Here is a 14,421-nt window from a genome sequence, read left to right as displayed (position 1 = left end):
GCATCAGATGCAGATTAGATGCTGTGTCCAAGGCAGTGTCCTTTGCAGAGCAGAAGTAGCTGAGGCTCAGGAGGTTAGTGGGTTAACTGCGGCCCTCCAGGGAAGGCCTGCTCCCTTTGGAGAGGAGGGGCCAGCGTCCCCAGACACAAAGAGCAGAATGACCCAGGGCTTAGGTCCTGGGGTCTGCAGAACTGAGTGTGAATTCAGACACCCACAGTGCAGGATATGTTGACCTCAGGGGACAGTGATCACTCCTAGCTTTGCTCGCCTTTCCATCAAATGGGAATAATAATAGCAGCCACCTCATGGGGCTCCTGAAATATCTTGTGAGATGATACGTGAAGCGCAGGCCGGACAATGCATTTCTGAACCAGACACTCTCAGACTGCTTTCTCTTAGCTCCTCTCTGAATGCTGAGGAAACCGTAATATCCCCAAGGGGCCCCCAGCTCTTCAGGTTGCTCTCTCCTCATGGTGTTACTTTGGTGTCACTTGCTCACTGGCTGTGCTCCACTCTGTCCAGAACTCACTCCTGTGGGGCCTTCAACAGTGATTTCAAAGAGCTTCATTTCTTCCCACACCCCAGCTGGACAGTGAAAGGGGAAAGTCCACTGGGCCATTTCATGACTGACAGGCTAGAGCCCAACGTTCCCAAATGGAAGGGTTTCATAATGCCAGAACATTCACCCAAGCTGCCTGGTTTGGACGCTTAACTCACTCATTCATTCACTTTTCAATGTCACTGATGCTGGGAAAACAAAGAAAACAAGCCCTCATCCCTGCTTTCAAAAGGTTCTCAGGCTATTGTGCAAAAAAATACAGATTAACTGCACAAAACATAGCACTGTTTCCTCTCCTGAGCCCCACACTCAATTATCCTACACCCAGACATGCCACCTGGGGTGTCTCCCAGCTGTTGAGTGCTGACGCATCCCCAGTGGATGTTTGGGCCCAGCCCCACTCCCAAGCTTGCCTTTCACCTTGTCTTGCCATCTCTAGTCACACCAACATGTTCCAGGTTGGCAAGTCCCGTTGCCCACGGCTCTTCCTCCCTGGCCACGTTGCCTGGTCTAATCTGTGCTCAGGGGCAGAATTCACCTCCCTTCTGTTGGCCACAAAACCTCCTTCCCGCTCTCCCCACCACCCTCTTCAACCCTCTGCACACACATCCAGGGTCACCACAACAGTAAAACAAATCAAATCACCCCCCTCAAGGCGAGCACCTCCCGAGAATAGCAGGGCCCCTCAGGCTGCCACAGTCTCCTCCACCTTCTGCCTTCTGGTTCTTTGCCCTCCACCGCACTGGCTTCCTTTTCATCTTGGACCAGTGTTTTTCAAATGAATTGTGGTGAAAGAGCAATATATTTTTTATTTGTAAAATGTCTGTAAAACCCTACAGAAATGTAAAAAGGTACAAAGGTAAAAGACCACATTTTATTATTAGCGTCAACAGATGGGACATTCCTCTGCCAAACTGCTACAAAAGTTTCTGAAAGCTCCCTCTGGATTCCCACACTCACCCCCTCATGGTCATTGCAGTTCAGTCTGACAGCTGCACTTTGAGTAACAAGGCTGTGGGATGCCCCCCGGCTGCCTCTGGGCCTACCTCTTCCCAGGCCACCCTTAATGTTGCTTCTTATCCTCTGCCCACCTCCTCCGGCTCCTGCCAGTTACTGTTATCCTGCCTCGCTACCTGAAACCCTCCTATTCCCCATTTCTTGCTTGTGGGCTACTCCCCACCTACACATCTTAGGATGTCAGTCCATTAGAGCAGGAAACACGTCTTCCTTGATGCTGTATTCTCAGACCCCAGAATGGTGCTTGGTATCGAGCAGTGCTAATAAACACTTGTTGATGGAAAGAAAGGAAGGGAGGCGGGCAAAGTTGGGGAGAAGGAGGAAATAGAGGGCAAAGATGAAAGGAAAGGGGGGGTTATGGGTGGACTGTGGGGCAATAATGAGACCCAGCATGGTCTTGGGCACTGAATAAAAGGAGGGGAGCAAAGAAGAACAGGAGGGGGGGAGGGCGGACACAAGGCCTATTGACAGCTCAGGAGAAAAAGAACACTCTGTCTCGAACCTGAGGAGGCTTCTAGAAGAGGTAAGGAAGGAATAGATTCTTGAAGTTGGAGCAGGAATTTTCTAAACAAATTAGGTGAGTGAGTGCAGGAGTTGGGGTGAAGATATGCTAAAGAAAGGTCAGTGTGAACAGAAGCACAGAGGGTTAAAATGGCAAGACTTGCCCAGCAGTGCATGAGGTAGGGGTAAGGAGACTCATTTTCCATGAGTCATGAAAATGGGCCCTCTGATACTTAAGCAAATTGAGCACTTCAGTTGCCATTGTTTTGTGCCCTGCTTTGCTTATCAAGATACAGTAGAACCAATTCTGATTCCCTGCCTTCCCCTCTGCACCCCACTCCAGCCACTCCATCCCCACTGACTGTGCCAAGGGCCAGCTGTCAGGGCAGCCCCTCTGTATGAAGCAATACTATGGGCTCTTCTCCTCCTACCGGCTACCAGGCCACACCCAGGACACACTGGTGGCCCAGAAGAGCAGCGTCATGCCTGAGCCGGAGCACGTCATCGTGGCCTGCGCCAACCAGGTAAGCTGCCCCTTGCTGCCTGGCTCTCAGAGGGGCACACCTGTGCTCTTCCATCCCTGCTTCTCCAAGGGCGCTCAGGCCCCTTCAGAGCCGTGTGGTGAGCTGAGGTCTCCTGACTCCCAGTTGGTCCCATGTCTCTCCATGGGTTGGTTTTTGAGAACCCTTCACTGGGCTCGCATTTCAGCCCTGACCAACAAGGTCACTGTGAAAGAATTGCCTGGGTGGACTGAGGGCCATGAATGAGACCCAGCATGGCCTCTGTGCCCCACCTGCAGTCACCCAGCTCTCCTCCTGGAGACCACACACAGACAGACAGCTTTATGGGCTGCGTGCTGGGACCTCCTTCTTCAGGCTGTGGCCTCAGCACTCGCACATATTCATCTAGTCCAACAATGACCCTGCAGAGGAGGGCTTGGAATCTGCTCAACAGAGGAGGAAATGAGACTTAGTCAAGTTAAGTGGCTTATTTAGGGAAGGGATGAACTTACAGATCTGGCCAATGACACAAGTCCATGCTCCAGCCCCTGCAGCTCAAGTTTTCAAACTGGGTTCCAGGGAACCAACAAAGGCCCATGTGGACAGGAGACAGGCTGAATGTCAGGGCTCCCAACCCCTTACTGGTACCTACCAGGCTGTATATTCTATTTAATGAGACACCATGTATTTCATGTGACAAAAACCATTTTGTTTTCTGCTGAAACCCAAGTTTAACAAGCACCCCAGGAACTCCCTTGGTATTCTTTCTACAATATTTTCTTCCTGGGTTCATCTCACCTTTTTAGTCTAAGGTGGGAGCTCAAGGAAAGTCTGCCATCTGAGCATGGTGAGCCCCAGATTTGAAGCCCACTGACACCCTGACCAACAAGCCTCAACATGAGAAATTTCCCCATCTTCATTCAAAAGTCAAACCCAGCATCTCCCAGCCCCCACACGCCACTGTACCCATCCCACCCAGAAACACTCAGGACTCCTGCTCTCAACAAGGCCGCACATGTGTTTCTCAGGGCATGGGACCAGATACTCATGTCAGCCACGTGAAAAAGGATCTTGACTTAAGAATAAGACCCTTTACAAAGCCCACGGCTCTGGATTTCAATGCTTTTCAATGACAGCTCAGGCCTTACATCCAAAACACGTGTATGTGCACACGTATGCATAGAACATTGTATGGATTGTTTTCCATTTTAATTTTCTTCTGCATATTACTTACTGACTTGCTTTTTTTCCTCCACTCCCCACTGTGTTTGAGATCTGTCCCTGCATCAGAGCGAGTTCATTCCTTTTCACTGCTGGGTGACGTGCTCTGAATGAGTACACTATATTTGACTTAGCCGGTTCCTTACTGAAGAACATTTAGGCTCTCTACCATTTGCTATTGCAAACAAGGCTGATGTGCACATTCCTTTATATGTCTCCCAGGGCACAAGGATATATGTTTCTCTAAGCCTCAGGCTCAGGCATGTATGTAAGTGGGTTGCTGAGCCATTGGGTATGCACATTTTTAGTTCTGATAGACAATGCTCTCCAACAGCTTTGTACCAATTTATATGCAATTCCCCACAACATAATGGTTGCACTTTAACTAGGGACCACAAAACAAGTTTTCTTTTAGCTGAATTTATCTGGCCTTGTGCATTGAGTCAGGTTGGAGTCAAGCACAGTCAACAGCACTGGGTTGGTCCCCAAACTGTGGCTATTCAGAACTTTCACATACCTTGGGAACCTTGGACATGAGCTTCTCCTGTCCTGAGTTCATGTGTGAAGGTTCAGTGAAGGCCTCGCACCTTAGGCCAGCTGCCAAGAGTGATGTATTTGACCTGTTTCCCCCACAGTTCTTTGTCTTGGATGTTGTCATTAATTTCCGCCGTCTCAGTGAGGGGGATCTGTTCACTCAGTTGAGAAAGATAGTCAAAATGGCTTCCAACGAGGATGAACGCTTGCCTCCAATCGGCCTGCTGACGTCAGACGGGAGGAGCGAGTGGGCTGAGGCCAGGACGGTCCTCGTGAAAGGTTAGCAGCAGTGCCCAGTGCATCTCCACAACCATCTCATCCTCATGCCATTGGCTTTCCTTCCTCCAGGGTATGGCACCATGGTCTCATCCCCATTTGCCATAGTGAGGGGAGCTCAGACCTCCCTCCACCTCAGGACTGCGAGTCCTCCTGTCAGCCAGGCACCTTGAAGCCTAAGGCACCTTTTGTACCCTTGTATTTTGTATGACAATATTCCAGCTTTCCAAGTGAAGCTGACTAGCACTGGAATTCCAGGATGTTGGGGGAATTGGGGGAGAAAAGGTTTGGAACTGGAGGAAGGCTGGCTGCAATGAAGCTGCTGTGTTTTACTGGTGGGCAGGGATGGTGCTCATCTGAGGCTTCTGAGTCTCTGGGAGAGCTGTGAGGTGGGAATTTGGGATGGAGTCTACTTCTGGGAGGGTGGTTAGTGCCTCTTTCATGTGGTTTCTCTGTCCTAAATTTTTCATCTTCAGGATGATCTTAGCCCTCTGAATGGTTTCTGCTCTTATGAAAGTTTTCAAGCTTTCTCATAAGAAAGCTGGTACTAGTCTAAGTATTTTTGAATTATTCTTTTGGAGACTACATTTCAAATCTAAAGCCAGCCCTTGCCCCAGGAACTGGATAGAGAGTCTTCCTTTCTTGCCTACATTAGACGTTCTGGGAGGACAGGCCAAACTTCCCGGAGCCTCCATCTGCTTTTATTCAGTCAGGTGTCCTTTCAGATTTCCTGAGGAGAGGATATGGTGGAGGAGATTCAAGGTCACAGTCATGCTATGTTTACCCCTGAATGGCAGTAGAGATAGCAGGGGTCAAATAAGTGCTCCTGGATTTCAGAGAGGGGAGAGCCCTCCCAATTAGGGGACCATTGAAAGGTTTCATTGGAAGAGGTGGGAGTTAAGCAAAGCCCTGAGGTATGAAGGAGAAGGGTAGCCAGGAACATTGGCATCCAAGCAGGCAGAACAACTGTGGGCCAGGCCGTGGGCCTGTAGGGATGTGCCTGTCCTACTCCAGCGTATGATGATGGCCATCCTGGACATACTGAGAGAAGAGGTGGTGCACTTTCTGGTGTCCCTCCCTCGAAAGTTCTCCTTCAGGACCTGCTGCCTCCTGTGCCACCCAGGCCTCAGTTCAGGTGTCTTTACCTCAGTCCTTCCTTGAGCATCCTTCCCTCTTACCACACACTGTCAGTTTGTCCTGTTTCCTCATCTTGATTGCATTTCTCACTCTTTGAAGTCAGCTTTTCATTTGCTTGATTCATATGGTTATCTGCCTTCCTCCCCCAGTCCATACGGTCCAGGAGAACAGGGGGTTTGTCGTTGGTTTAACTTCTGAATCTCCCATGCCAAACACAGAAGGAGCCAGTTATATTTATTGAATAAAAGAATAAAAGGTTATTATTGATGCAGAGCCCCCAGAGTTATCTCCCACTTACTAATTAATTATTCTTTCATTCAACTATTGAGCACCTGCAGAATATTTGGTCCTAAATCAAAGGCCTCATGGGCCATAGGGAAATGTGAGAGCTGGCTCTGCTCTCACAGACCTAACCACCAAGTTGGGGAATTAATAACTTATCATTTGAAAGTGAGTTAATTCCCTCAGGAGACCATGGTGTAATCAAATCCCACTCTTCTCCCCTCCAGGGACAGAGGCAGGCATCAAAATAATCACCTCTGCTTCCAGTACAGTTTCTACTTTATTAGCAGGCCAGACCCAAGCCATCTCCCCGCAGGACCGACCAGGATTGCCTTGAGGTCTAAGTGCTCGGGCTGCGCTAATCGAAATTAATTTGTTAATGGCACTTGATCTGGCTTTCTGAATGGCAGTGCTGTTTCTAAGGAAAGAGCAACAGAAAGGAGCGGGCCCACAAGCCTTCCCTTTGGAAGTCCAGTTAATCCAGTTAACACTGTGTCATCTGCGTGGCAGGAAACCCATCCTTCACAGAGCAGCCCCTGCCCGCAGAAGGGGAGCTGGGAAACCACTCAGGACATGGTTTCAGTGTGAGAGTGAGACGTCACGGCAGCATGGGCTACAGTTGAGAGGAAGGAAAAAAAGGATAGATATGTTTCAAAGCAGAAGCAACAGGAAGGAAAGGAAATGAGAAACATTTCTAGGTTTTTCATTTGAGCAACTGAGAAGATGATGGTACCGCTCACTGAGATGGAAGCCAGGTTGAGGAAGTGCCTACAGAATAGAGGAACCCTTTCTAAGTTAGGTTTGCAATGCCTTAGTCATCTGAGTGGAAGTGTCAAGTTAGATATATGTGTCTGGAGCTCAAGAGAGAGGTCAGGACAGAGAAATAAATTTGAGAGCCGTCAGCACATAAGTGATATTTACAGTCATGGATGTGGGTGAGATCATCTAGAAACAGAAGAACGAGGCCTTAGAGGTCAGGTAGAGAAAGATGCAAAAGGAATTGTGAAGACCAGTGTGGGGAGCCAAGAGGAAACCAGGAGAAAAAGTACAAAGGTCTGAGAGACCTTTGAGTTTGAGCTGTCAGCCACCTAAAATTCTGCTGAGAGCTCAGGGAAGGACAGCAGAGAGGAGACTCTGGGCTTGGCAACCCTAAGTCATCAGTCACCTTCACAAAGACCAGACTGGAATGGTAAGAAGAACGATGGTTGTATGCAGATGGAAGAAATTATTGATGAGACAGCCAGTGGGTAGAATCAGTAAGTATAGCTAATTGCTTTCAGAAATGTATCCCCCCAGAAACATGGAGGAGTTGCTGGAAGAAGATGGTAGTCAAGGGAAGTATTTTTAGTAGGTGAGAAAAGAGCATGGTTATATGTAAACCAATGCATGGTAATAATTCCATAAAATTAATTGCTTGTGAAGAGAGAGGAGATAAATGGAGGGGTGGGGTTCTTTCAAAGGCAATGGGAGATGGAACCCAGAGAATAAAATATCTTTTGTTGGTATGGAAAACAGAAACCTGGGCCAAGGTCCACAGTGGTTGTGGTGGCAGGAGCACTACAAGGTTCCTGATGGGTGGCTTCCGGCCTCAGATCAGCTGAGCCACAGCTAGGAGCTGAGAGAGGCAAGGGTAGAATTATGAAGGCAAAAGAGAATGTTTGACACAGCCTCTGTGAAAGTAAGAAAGAGAACTTACTCAGGAAACTTGGTAAGATTTATGGACTGTTTTGAGCTCATAACTGAAGGCTTGGGGTCATACATTTTAGGTGAAACTAATTAGCATTGTTTTACAACTCCCCACACCCCTCAAGATTTAGCTCCTCAGGTCAGTGGTTCAGCCAAGATTGGGGTATCTAACCAAGGGAGAGAGAGGGACAAGGTTGTGGCTCACATGACTTGTTCTAACCGGAGTGAGGCAATGTATTAGCCAGCCTGGGCTGCCAGAACAGAGCACCACACTAAGAGGCTTCAGCCACACAGTCTGCAGGCCAGACATCCACTCCTTATCCCATCAACCATCATCCACCTCTCTTTGACTTCCCTTGGGTTAGGGGCTGAATTTTATCCTCCTCCCCACATTCTTTTTTTTTTTTTTTAATATTTTCAGCTGCTTAATTTCTTTTTTTTTTTTTAAGATTTATTTATTTATTTATACAAGCACTGGGTACAGTCAGAAGCACGGGAGGGTGAGAGAATTCACTGGAGCCAGAGCGGGGAGCAGAGCAGGCAGAAGGACCGAAGTACACTGCTGAGGGGAGCAGCGGGCAGCAGGAGAGGTCTGCGCGCCATGTGGGACCCTCCTCTGGTGGCCGGGGAGCATCCGGGGATCGTACCTTTGCTGCAGAGGCTGTGGGCAGCTTCGCAACCCAGCACTCAACCAGCGCTCAACCGCTGCGCCACCGGGGAGGCCCCTCCCCACATTCTTAAGTTGAAGTCCTAATAACCCCCAGTATCTCTGAATGTGACCAGGTTTAGAGGCGGGGTCTTTATAAAGGAGACTGAGATACAATGAGATCACGAGGGTGGGCCCTAATCCAACATGATTAAGAGGAGATAAGAGGAGATGAGGCTTTTGTCTGAAGCCTCTCTCCTTGGCTGCTGGATGGCTTCTCCCTGTGTCTTCATGTGGTATTTCCTGTGTACATGTCTGTGTCCAGAGCATCTCAACTGAAGCCCAAAGGTCCCCCCTTGCTCTCTGAGACCTGGGCAGAAATCAATGCCAGTGGAAACCAGGCCTAGGCAGGTGCTCTCTGTAGGAGACTTCGGCCAAGCTGAGCTCCCATTGTCCTGCTGGAGGTGCGGGCTGAGGAGCATGAACTCGGACAAAATCTGCCCCTAAATTCTCAGAGTCAACTGAGGATCAGAGATACAGTTGATTTCATCAATTGTCTCTCCTTCTAGTAGAGGTCTTTGATTCTCCACCACAACTCAGCCACGACAGCTCCCTTCCGTGACCTCTCCAAGTGCCCAGCCCAACCCTCTGGGCAATGAGGTGGAGCTCAACAGGGTCCAATAACCACCAACCTGGCACAGAACATCAGCGGTAGTCAGTTTTGTCTGCCACAAAGCCCATGCCCCTGCTCTGCGCCCCATGTCCCCACACTCCACGAGCTTCTCACACAAGGGTCACTGAGAACGGGGTGCAGGAAGAGCATGTGAATTATCATCTCTGTTGGCAGCTTTAAGATGTGGGTACTAAGGATGACAAGACCCACCAGGATTGTCGTTGCCTACCCCCTCCCCACACCAGTCTGGTTGGGGAGAATAGAGTAAGCAGAATTGTCAGGACAAGAATGGACAGGATAAAATCAAAGGAAGGTCTTCCACAAGACTCCTGAGGGATTTGGGGACCTCATCTCTGCCTGTCATAGCCCAGGAGGGATTTCTGTGCCAAGATGGACTTGAAGCTAAACCCAGGTGGGCAGAGTGAGACTGGGCCTGACCAATGACATCAGGATCACCCAGAGAATTTCTCTAAAAAAACCCCCAAACCAGCTCCCTGGATGCCAGTGATTTTCCAGGAGGCAGGAGTAAGGCCAAGGAATCTGTATTTTTTAAGTACCCTCGTGTGCAGCCCAGGCTGAGACCCATTTATTCAGCTCTTAGCAGCCACTGTGCATAGAGGTCCCCTTTGTGCTTGACCGCATCCTGGACCCTTGCTCCTCATTACTACAGTCTTCATATAGCCTCTGAGGTGGGGATTTCATCCCCAAAGAACAGAAGAGTCCAGGTCCTGCGCAGGTGGAGATGGTCCCCCTCCTTAGAGGTAGTCAGCGGTGGCACTGAAGCAGACCGAAGGGCATCCACCTTCCAAGGCTGAGCTCTGCAGGGACGAGCAGACAGGGTGGGCCTCAAGCGGGCCGTGCGCAACCTTCAGGACCTCCCTCCCTGGTAGCCACGGAGTTGTGGCCTTCCTGAACCCAGGAGGAGCCAACACCACTTTCCTGGTCTGAAAATTTAATTAGACATTCGGCCCTGAGTCTGGAAGACTACAGTGCTTGTCAATTTGTAGGAAAAGGATAGCCAGCTCAGAGAGCACCCCCCGCCCCCTTGAGCCCACCGGCTTTCCTGGGTGCTGCTGTGGAGATCCTGAGAACAGACTTCAGAGGCAGATGCCTCCGTTTACACAGCCTCGTAAATATTTATCCCCAGCAGCCAATTAGAGCTGAGCCACTGCTTTCAAGGAGGGAACTGACAGAAGGCAGCCGTGTCTGCAGAAGGCCTCGGTCATGGTTTACCAGAACCACTTGGGGTGGGGCATTTTGCTATTTAAATATTGTCATCCAGAGCCAGGAAAGTCTGCTGATTTTAAAACCAATTACACATTAGCAATAACAGCATCTCTGATTTAATTGGCCCAGAAATACCTTCTGGGATCTCAAGACCAAATGTTGTTTTCTCTTTGGGTGGGGGTAGGGTGTGGTGTTGGGGCCAAGGCCTCGCTCCCACAGCAGAAGATGAGGCTTTTATAGACAAGAGCACCCAGATGCAGAGGCCCAGGTCCTGGCTACCTAGTATTGGATTCGGAGGTGGCAGGCCCCCCCACCCCCGTGAATAGGACTGAGGGGGCGTGGAAGGGCAGGTGGTCTGGTGCCTGGTGCACAGAGGGTTTGTTAAATGATAACTCTTATTAGATTTGAAGGCAACACTCTGGGGATGCTGCTTTGCCCATGGTCCACATCCTCCCTGGAAAATTCCGGTGAGCTGAAAATGGCACTTGCTGAAAACCACCACCCATGTGGCCAGTGACAGTGGCCATGGCCTCTACTCCTTCCATGGAACCCTAACCCTTATTAACTCTGGGGTGCTCTTTTCTTTCTTCTCATCCCCACATGGCACATATCTGTGCACACACTCTAGCCATGCTGCTTCATTGCTCCCTGGCTGCCATTGCTCTGGCCCTCACTTCCCATCTCATGGGGAGCCCAACAATATTTGGGGCCCAAGGCAGCTAGGAGGTGTTTTCGTATCTCCTGACCTTCTCAACTTGCCACGTCTTCCCTAATTCTGAAACTATGATAAGTTCTTTATGTTTACCTTGAAGGGAAAGATGGTTAGTGCTCGCTTCGGCAGCACATATACTAAAAAAGGGAAAGATGGTTAATCCCTGAAGAGAAATTCTTGGCTCTTGATTTCTTTAAAAAAAAAATTAGATTAAGCTTATTTAGGGATAATTGTGGATGCACATGCAGTTGTAAGAAATAATTTAGCTTATACCTTTTCCTCCTTAATGCTAACAATTTGCAAAACTGTAGAGCATGTGGCCACCAGGCTGCTGACATTGGTAGAGTGAAGATACACAACAGTCCCAATGCCACAGGGACCTCGTGGCATCCTTCACAGCTGTGGTTCATAAAATAAATCCAGAAGTGTTCCCTCTGCTTATATTTTCTGGAAAAAAATGCGTGACTTGGTGTTAATTCTTTCTTAAATGTTTAGCAGAATTTTCCAGTGAAACTATCTGTGCCTGGAGATTTCTTTTTAGTGAGTTTTAAACTTACACATTCAACTTTTTTAATGATTAAAGGGCTCTTCAAATTATCTGTTTCATATTTGGTGCATTTAGTGGTAATTTATACTTTTCAAGGAGTTGGTCCATTTAAGTTGTCAAATTTATGTTTGTACAGTAGTTCATAGTATTTCCTTATTATCCTTTGGGTTTCTGCAGCATCTATAGTGATACCTTTGTTTTATTCCAGGTAATGTGCCTTTTTCCTCTCTCTTGCTTTTTTTATACATTAGTGTTGCTGAAGATTTGATTGATGTTTTAAAAGAATCAGGTTTCCTTCATTGAGTTTCTTTTTTTATTGTTTTCAATTTCATTGGTTTCTGGTTTCATTCCCTTCCATCTGCTTGCTTTGGGTTTATTTTGGTCTCTTTTTGCTAAATTCTTGAGGTGAGAGCTTCTAGTTATTCACTGAAGACTTTTCCTCTTTCTAGTGTGAACATTTACTGCCATGCGGTTCCCTCTCAACAATGTCTCAGCTATATGTCTCATTAGTGTTCTATAGTATATTTTTATTTTCATTCATTTCTTTTTTTTTTTTTTTATAGAGGCATGTTTTTTCTTTATTTGTTTGTTTGTTTTGTTTATACATGCACTGGGTACAGTCAGAAGTGCGGGAGGGTGAGAGAATTCACCAGAGCCAGAGAGGGGAGCAGAGCAGGCAGAAGGACCGAAGTACACTGCTGAGGGGAGCAGCGGGCGGCAGGAGAGGTCTGCGCGCCATGTGGGACCCTCCTCCGGTGGCCGGGGAGCAGCCGGGGATCGAACCGGCGCTGCAGAGGCCGCGGGCAGCTTCGCAACCCAGCGCTCTACCGCTGCGCCACCGGGGAGGCCCTCATTCATTTCACTATATCTTTAAAATTTTCTTTTTTTTAAAGATTTATTTATTTATATATACAAGAATTGGGGTACAGGCCAGAGGTGTGGGGGTTAGAGGATTCACCAGACAGAGTGAGGAACAGAACAGGCAGACTGACTGAAATACACTGCTGAGGGGAGCAGCGGGAGTCAGGAGAGGTCTGATGCGCCATGTGGGTCACCTACCTGGCCAGGGATCAAACTCATGCTGCAGTGGCTGGGGATTGCTTCATAGTGCTGTGCCTTAATCCCTTGTGCCACCATGGAGGCCCTTTAAAATTTTCTTTAAGACTTACTTTCTGGCCCAGGGATTCTTTTTTGTTTTTTAAGACTGTAGTTTGGTTTCCAAATGTTTATGGATGGGTTTTTTGGTTTTTGTTTTGTTTTGTTTTGTTTTTGTTTTTGTTTTTGTTTTTTGGTGTAGGTAGACCTGAAGTGTAGGCCAGAGGTACAGGGGGGGAGAGGATTCACCAGAGACAGAGTGGGGAGCAGAACAGGCAGATCTACTGAAATACACTGCTGAGGGGAAGCAGCAAATGAGACAAGGGATGTCTGCTGTGCCATACATATGTAGATTAACTCCCTGGCCAGGGATCAACTCAATCCATAGAGGTGATAGTAGTGAGACTTAACCCCTAGGCCACCAGAGAGGCCCTGGTTTCCAAATGTTTATACCTTTTCCTGTTAGTTTTCAGTTACTGATTTTTACTCTGATTCCTGTGGTCAGAAAACAAATGTTGTATGATTTTTCTATTATTTTCATTTTGTTGAGGTTATGTTATGGCCAAGAACATGGCCTACCCTGGCATATGTCTCATGTACACCTGCAAATAAGGTGCATTCTGCTGTTGTTGCGTAGAATGTTCTATAAATACTCATTATAGTCAGTTGATGGATGGTGTCATTGCGTTTGTCTCTATCCCTGCTGAATTTCTATTTAGCTGTTCTATCAATTATTGAGAGAGGGTGTTGAAGTCTCCAAATACAATTATGGATTTGTCTGTTTCTCCCTCCAGTTTTGTCAGTTTTTGCTACATTTTGTGGTCTGTTTGCTACACACACATTCAGGATAGTTCTGTCTTCTTAGTAGATTGACACTTTTATTTTTATGTAATGTCCCCTATGTTTCCGTTAATTTTTTGTTGTTCTGAAGTTTACTTTACCTGCTTTCTTTTTACTAATGTTTGTTTGATATGTCTTTTTCCTTGCTTTTACTTCTGCATCGTTACATTGATGTGATTTTCTTATAGATAGCATACAGCTTGGACATGTTTTTTAATCTACTGTCAATTTCTATCACTGCAATTATTAAAACATTGATGTTTAACACTGCCATTGTGTTTTTTCTCTGTTTTTCAATTCTTGTTTTTTTTTTCCTACCTTCTTATGGGTTATGTGAACTTCTTTTAAAAATCCCATCTTGATTGGTCTATAGTCTTTGTTTTTAGTGTATCTGTTTATATGGCTTTATTTAATGTGTAGTTTCTATAGGTATTACCTTATATATACACAATTTATCAGTCTATTAGTACTGAAATTTTACCAGTTCTTGAAAAGAATAGAAAACTTACCACTTTTTACTTCCCCCACAAAAACCCTCAACGTTAGATTTAAACAAACATAACAAGAGTTCTGAAAGACGGAGCAAGAAGGCAAATCAGGTGTGAACCTCATGGAGAAACATGACGGTGGGTTCCCTGGCTGCTATAGGCTGAGTGGTGTCCCCACCCCCCTGCAACTTCTATATTGTGCAGAGAAAAGGCCAGACAGACACCATGAGAAGGTGTAAGAGGCAAGTTTAATTGTTGAGCTGGACATTGTTGGGGTTCTCATAGCCTCTGGGGACTGAGAGCATAAAGATCACTCTATAGGCCACAGAATGGGAAAGAATATGGGATGTGTGATGGCAGACCTCCCTTCTGAAAGGAGATACAACCCTTTCATCTGGGGTAGATGGATGCTCAGATGAGATTGACAATGGCCTACCCTGGCACTAACATTGAAGAAGAAGCACAGTGCCTCCACCTCCC

The 14,421-nt window shown here is 47.3% G+C and overlaps 1 protein-coding gene across 1 annotated transcript in view; it reads left to right on the top strand.

Moving 5' to 3' along the window:
- The window catches only part of CHAT (choline O-acetyltransferase), a 40,150-nt gene that overhangs the window by 6,058 nt on the left and 19,671 nt on the right, over positions 1-14,421 (top strand). Inside the window, exons 5-6 of the mRNA XM_037496284.2 lie at positions 2,421-2,601; positions 4,434-4,611. Of these exons, the coding sequence (XP_037352181.1) occupies positions 2,421-2,601; positions 4,434-4,611 (359 nt within the window). The remainder of the gene's footprint in view (positions 1-2,420; positions 2,602-4,433; positions 4,612-14,421) is intronic.

Source organism: Talpa occidentalis, unplaced genomic scaffold, assembly GCF_014898055.3.
Source record: "Talpa occidentalis isolate TD23 unplaced genomic scaffold, MPIMG_talOcc4v2.1 talOcc4.8, whole genome shotgun sequence".
NCBI classification, from domain to species: Eukaryota; Metazoa; Chordata; class Mammalia; order Eulipotyphla; family Talpidae; genus Talpa; species Talpa occidentalis.
Note: the sequence above shows the minus strand (reverse complement) of the source record. Positions and strands in the feature narration are given on the sequence as shown.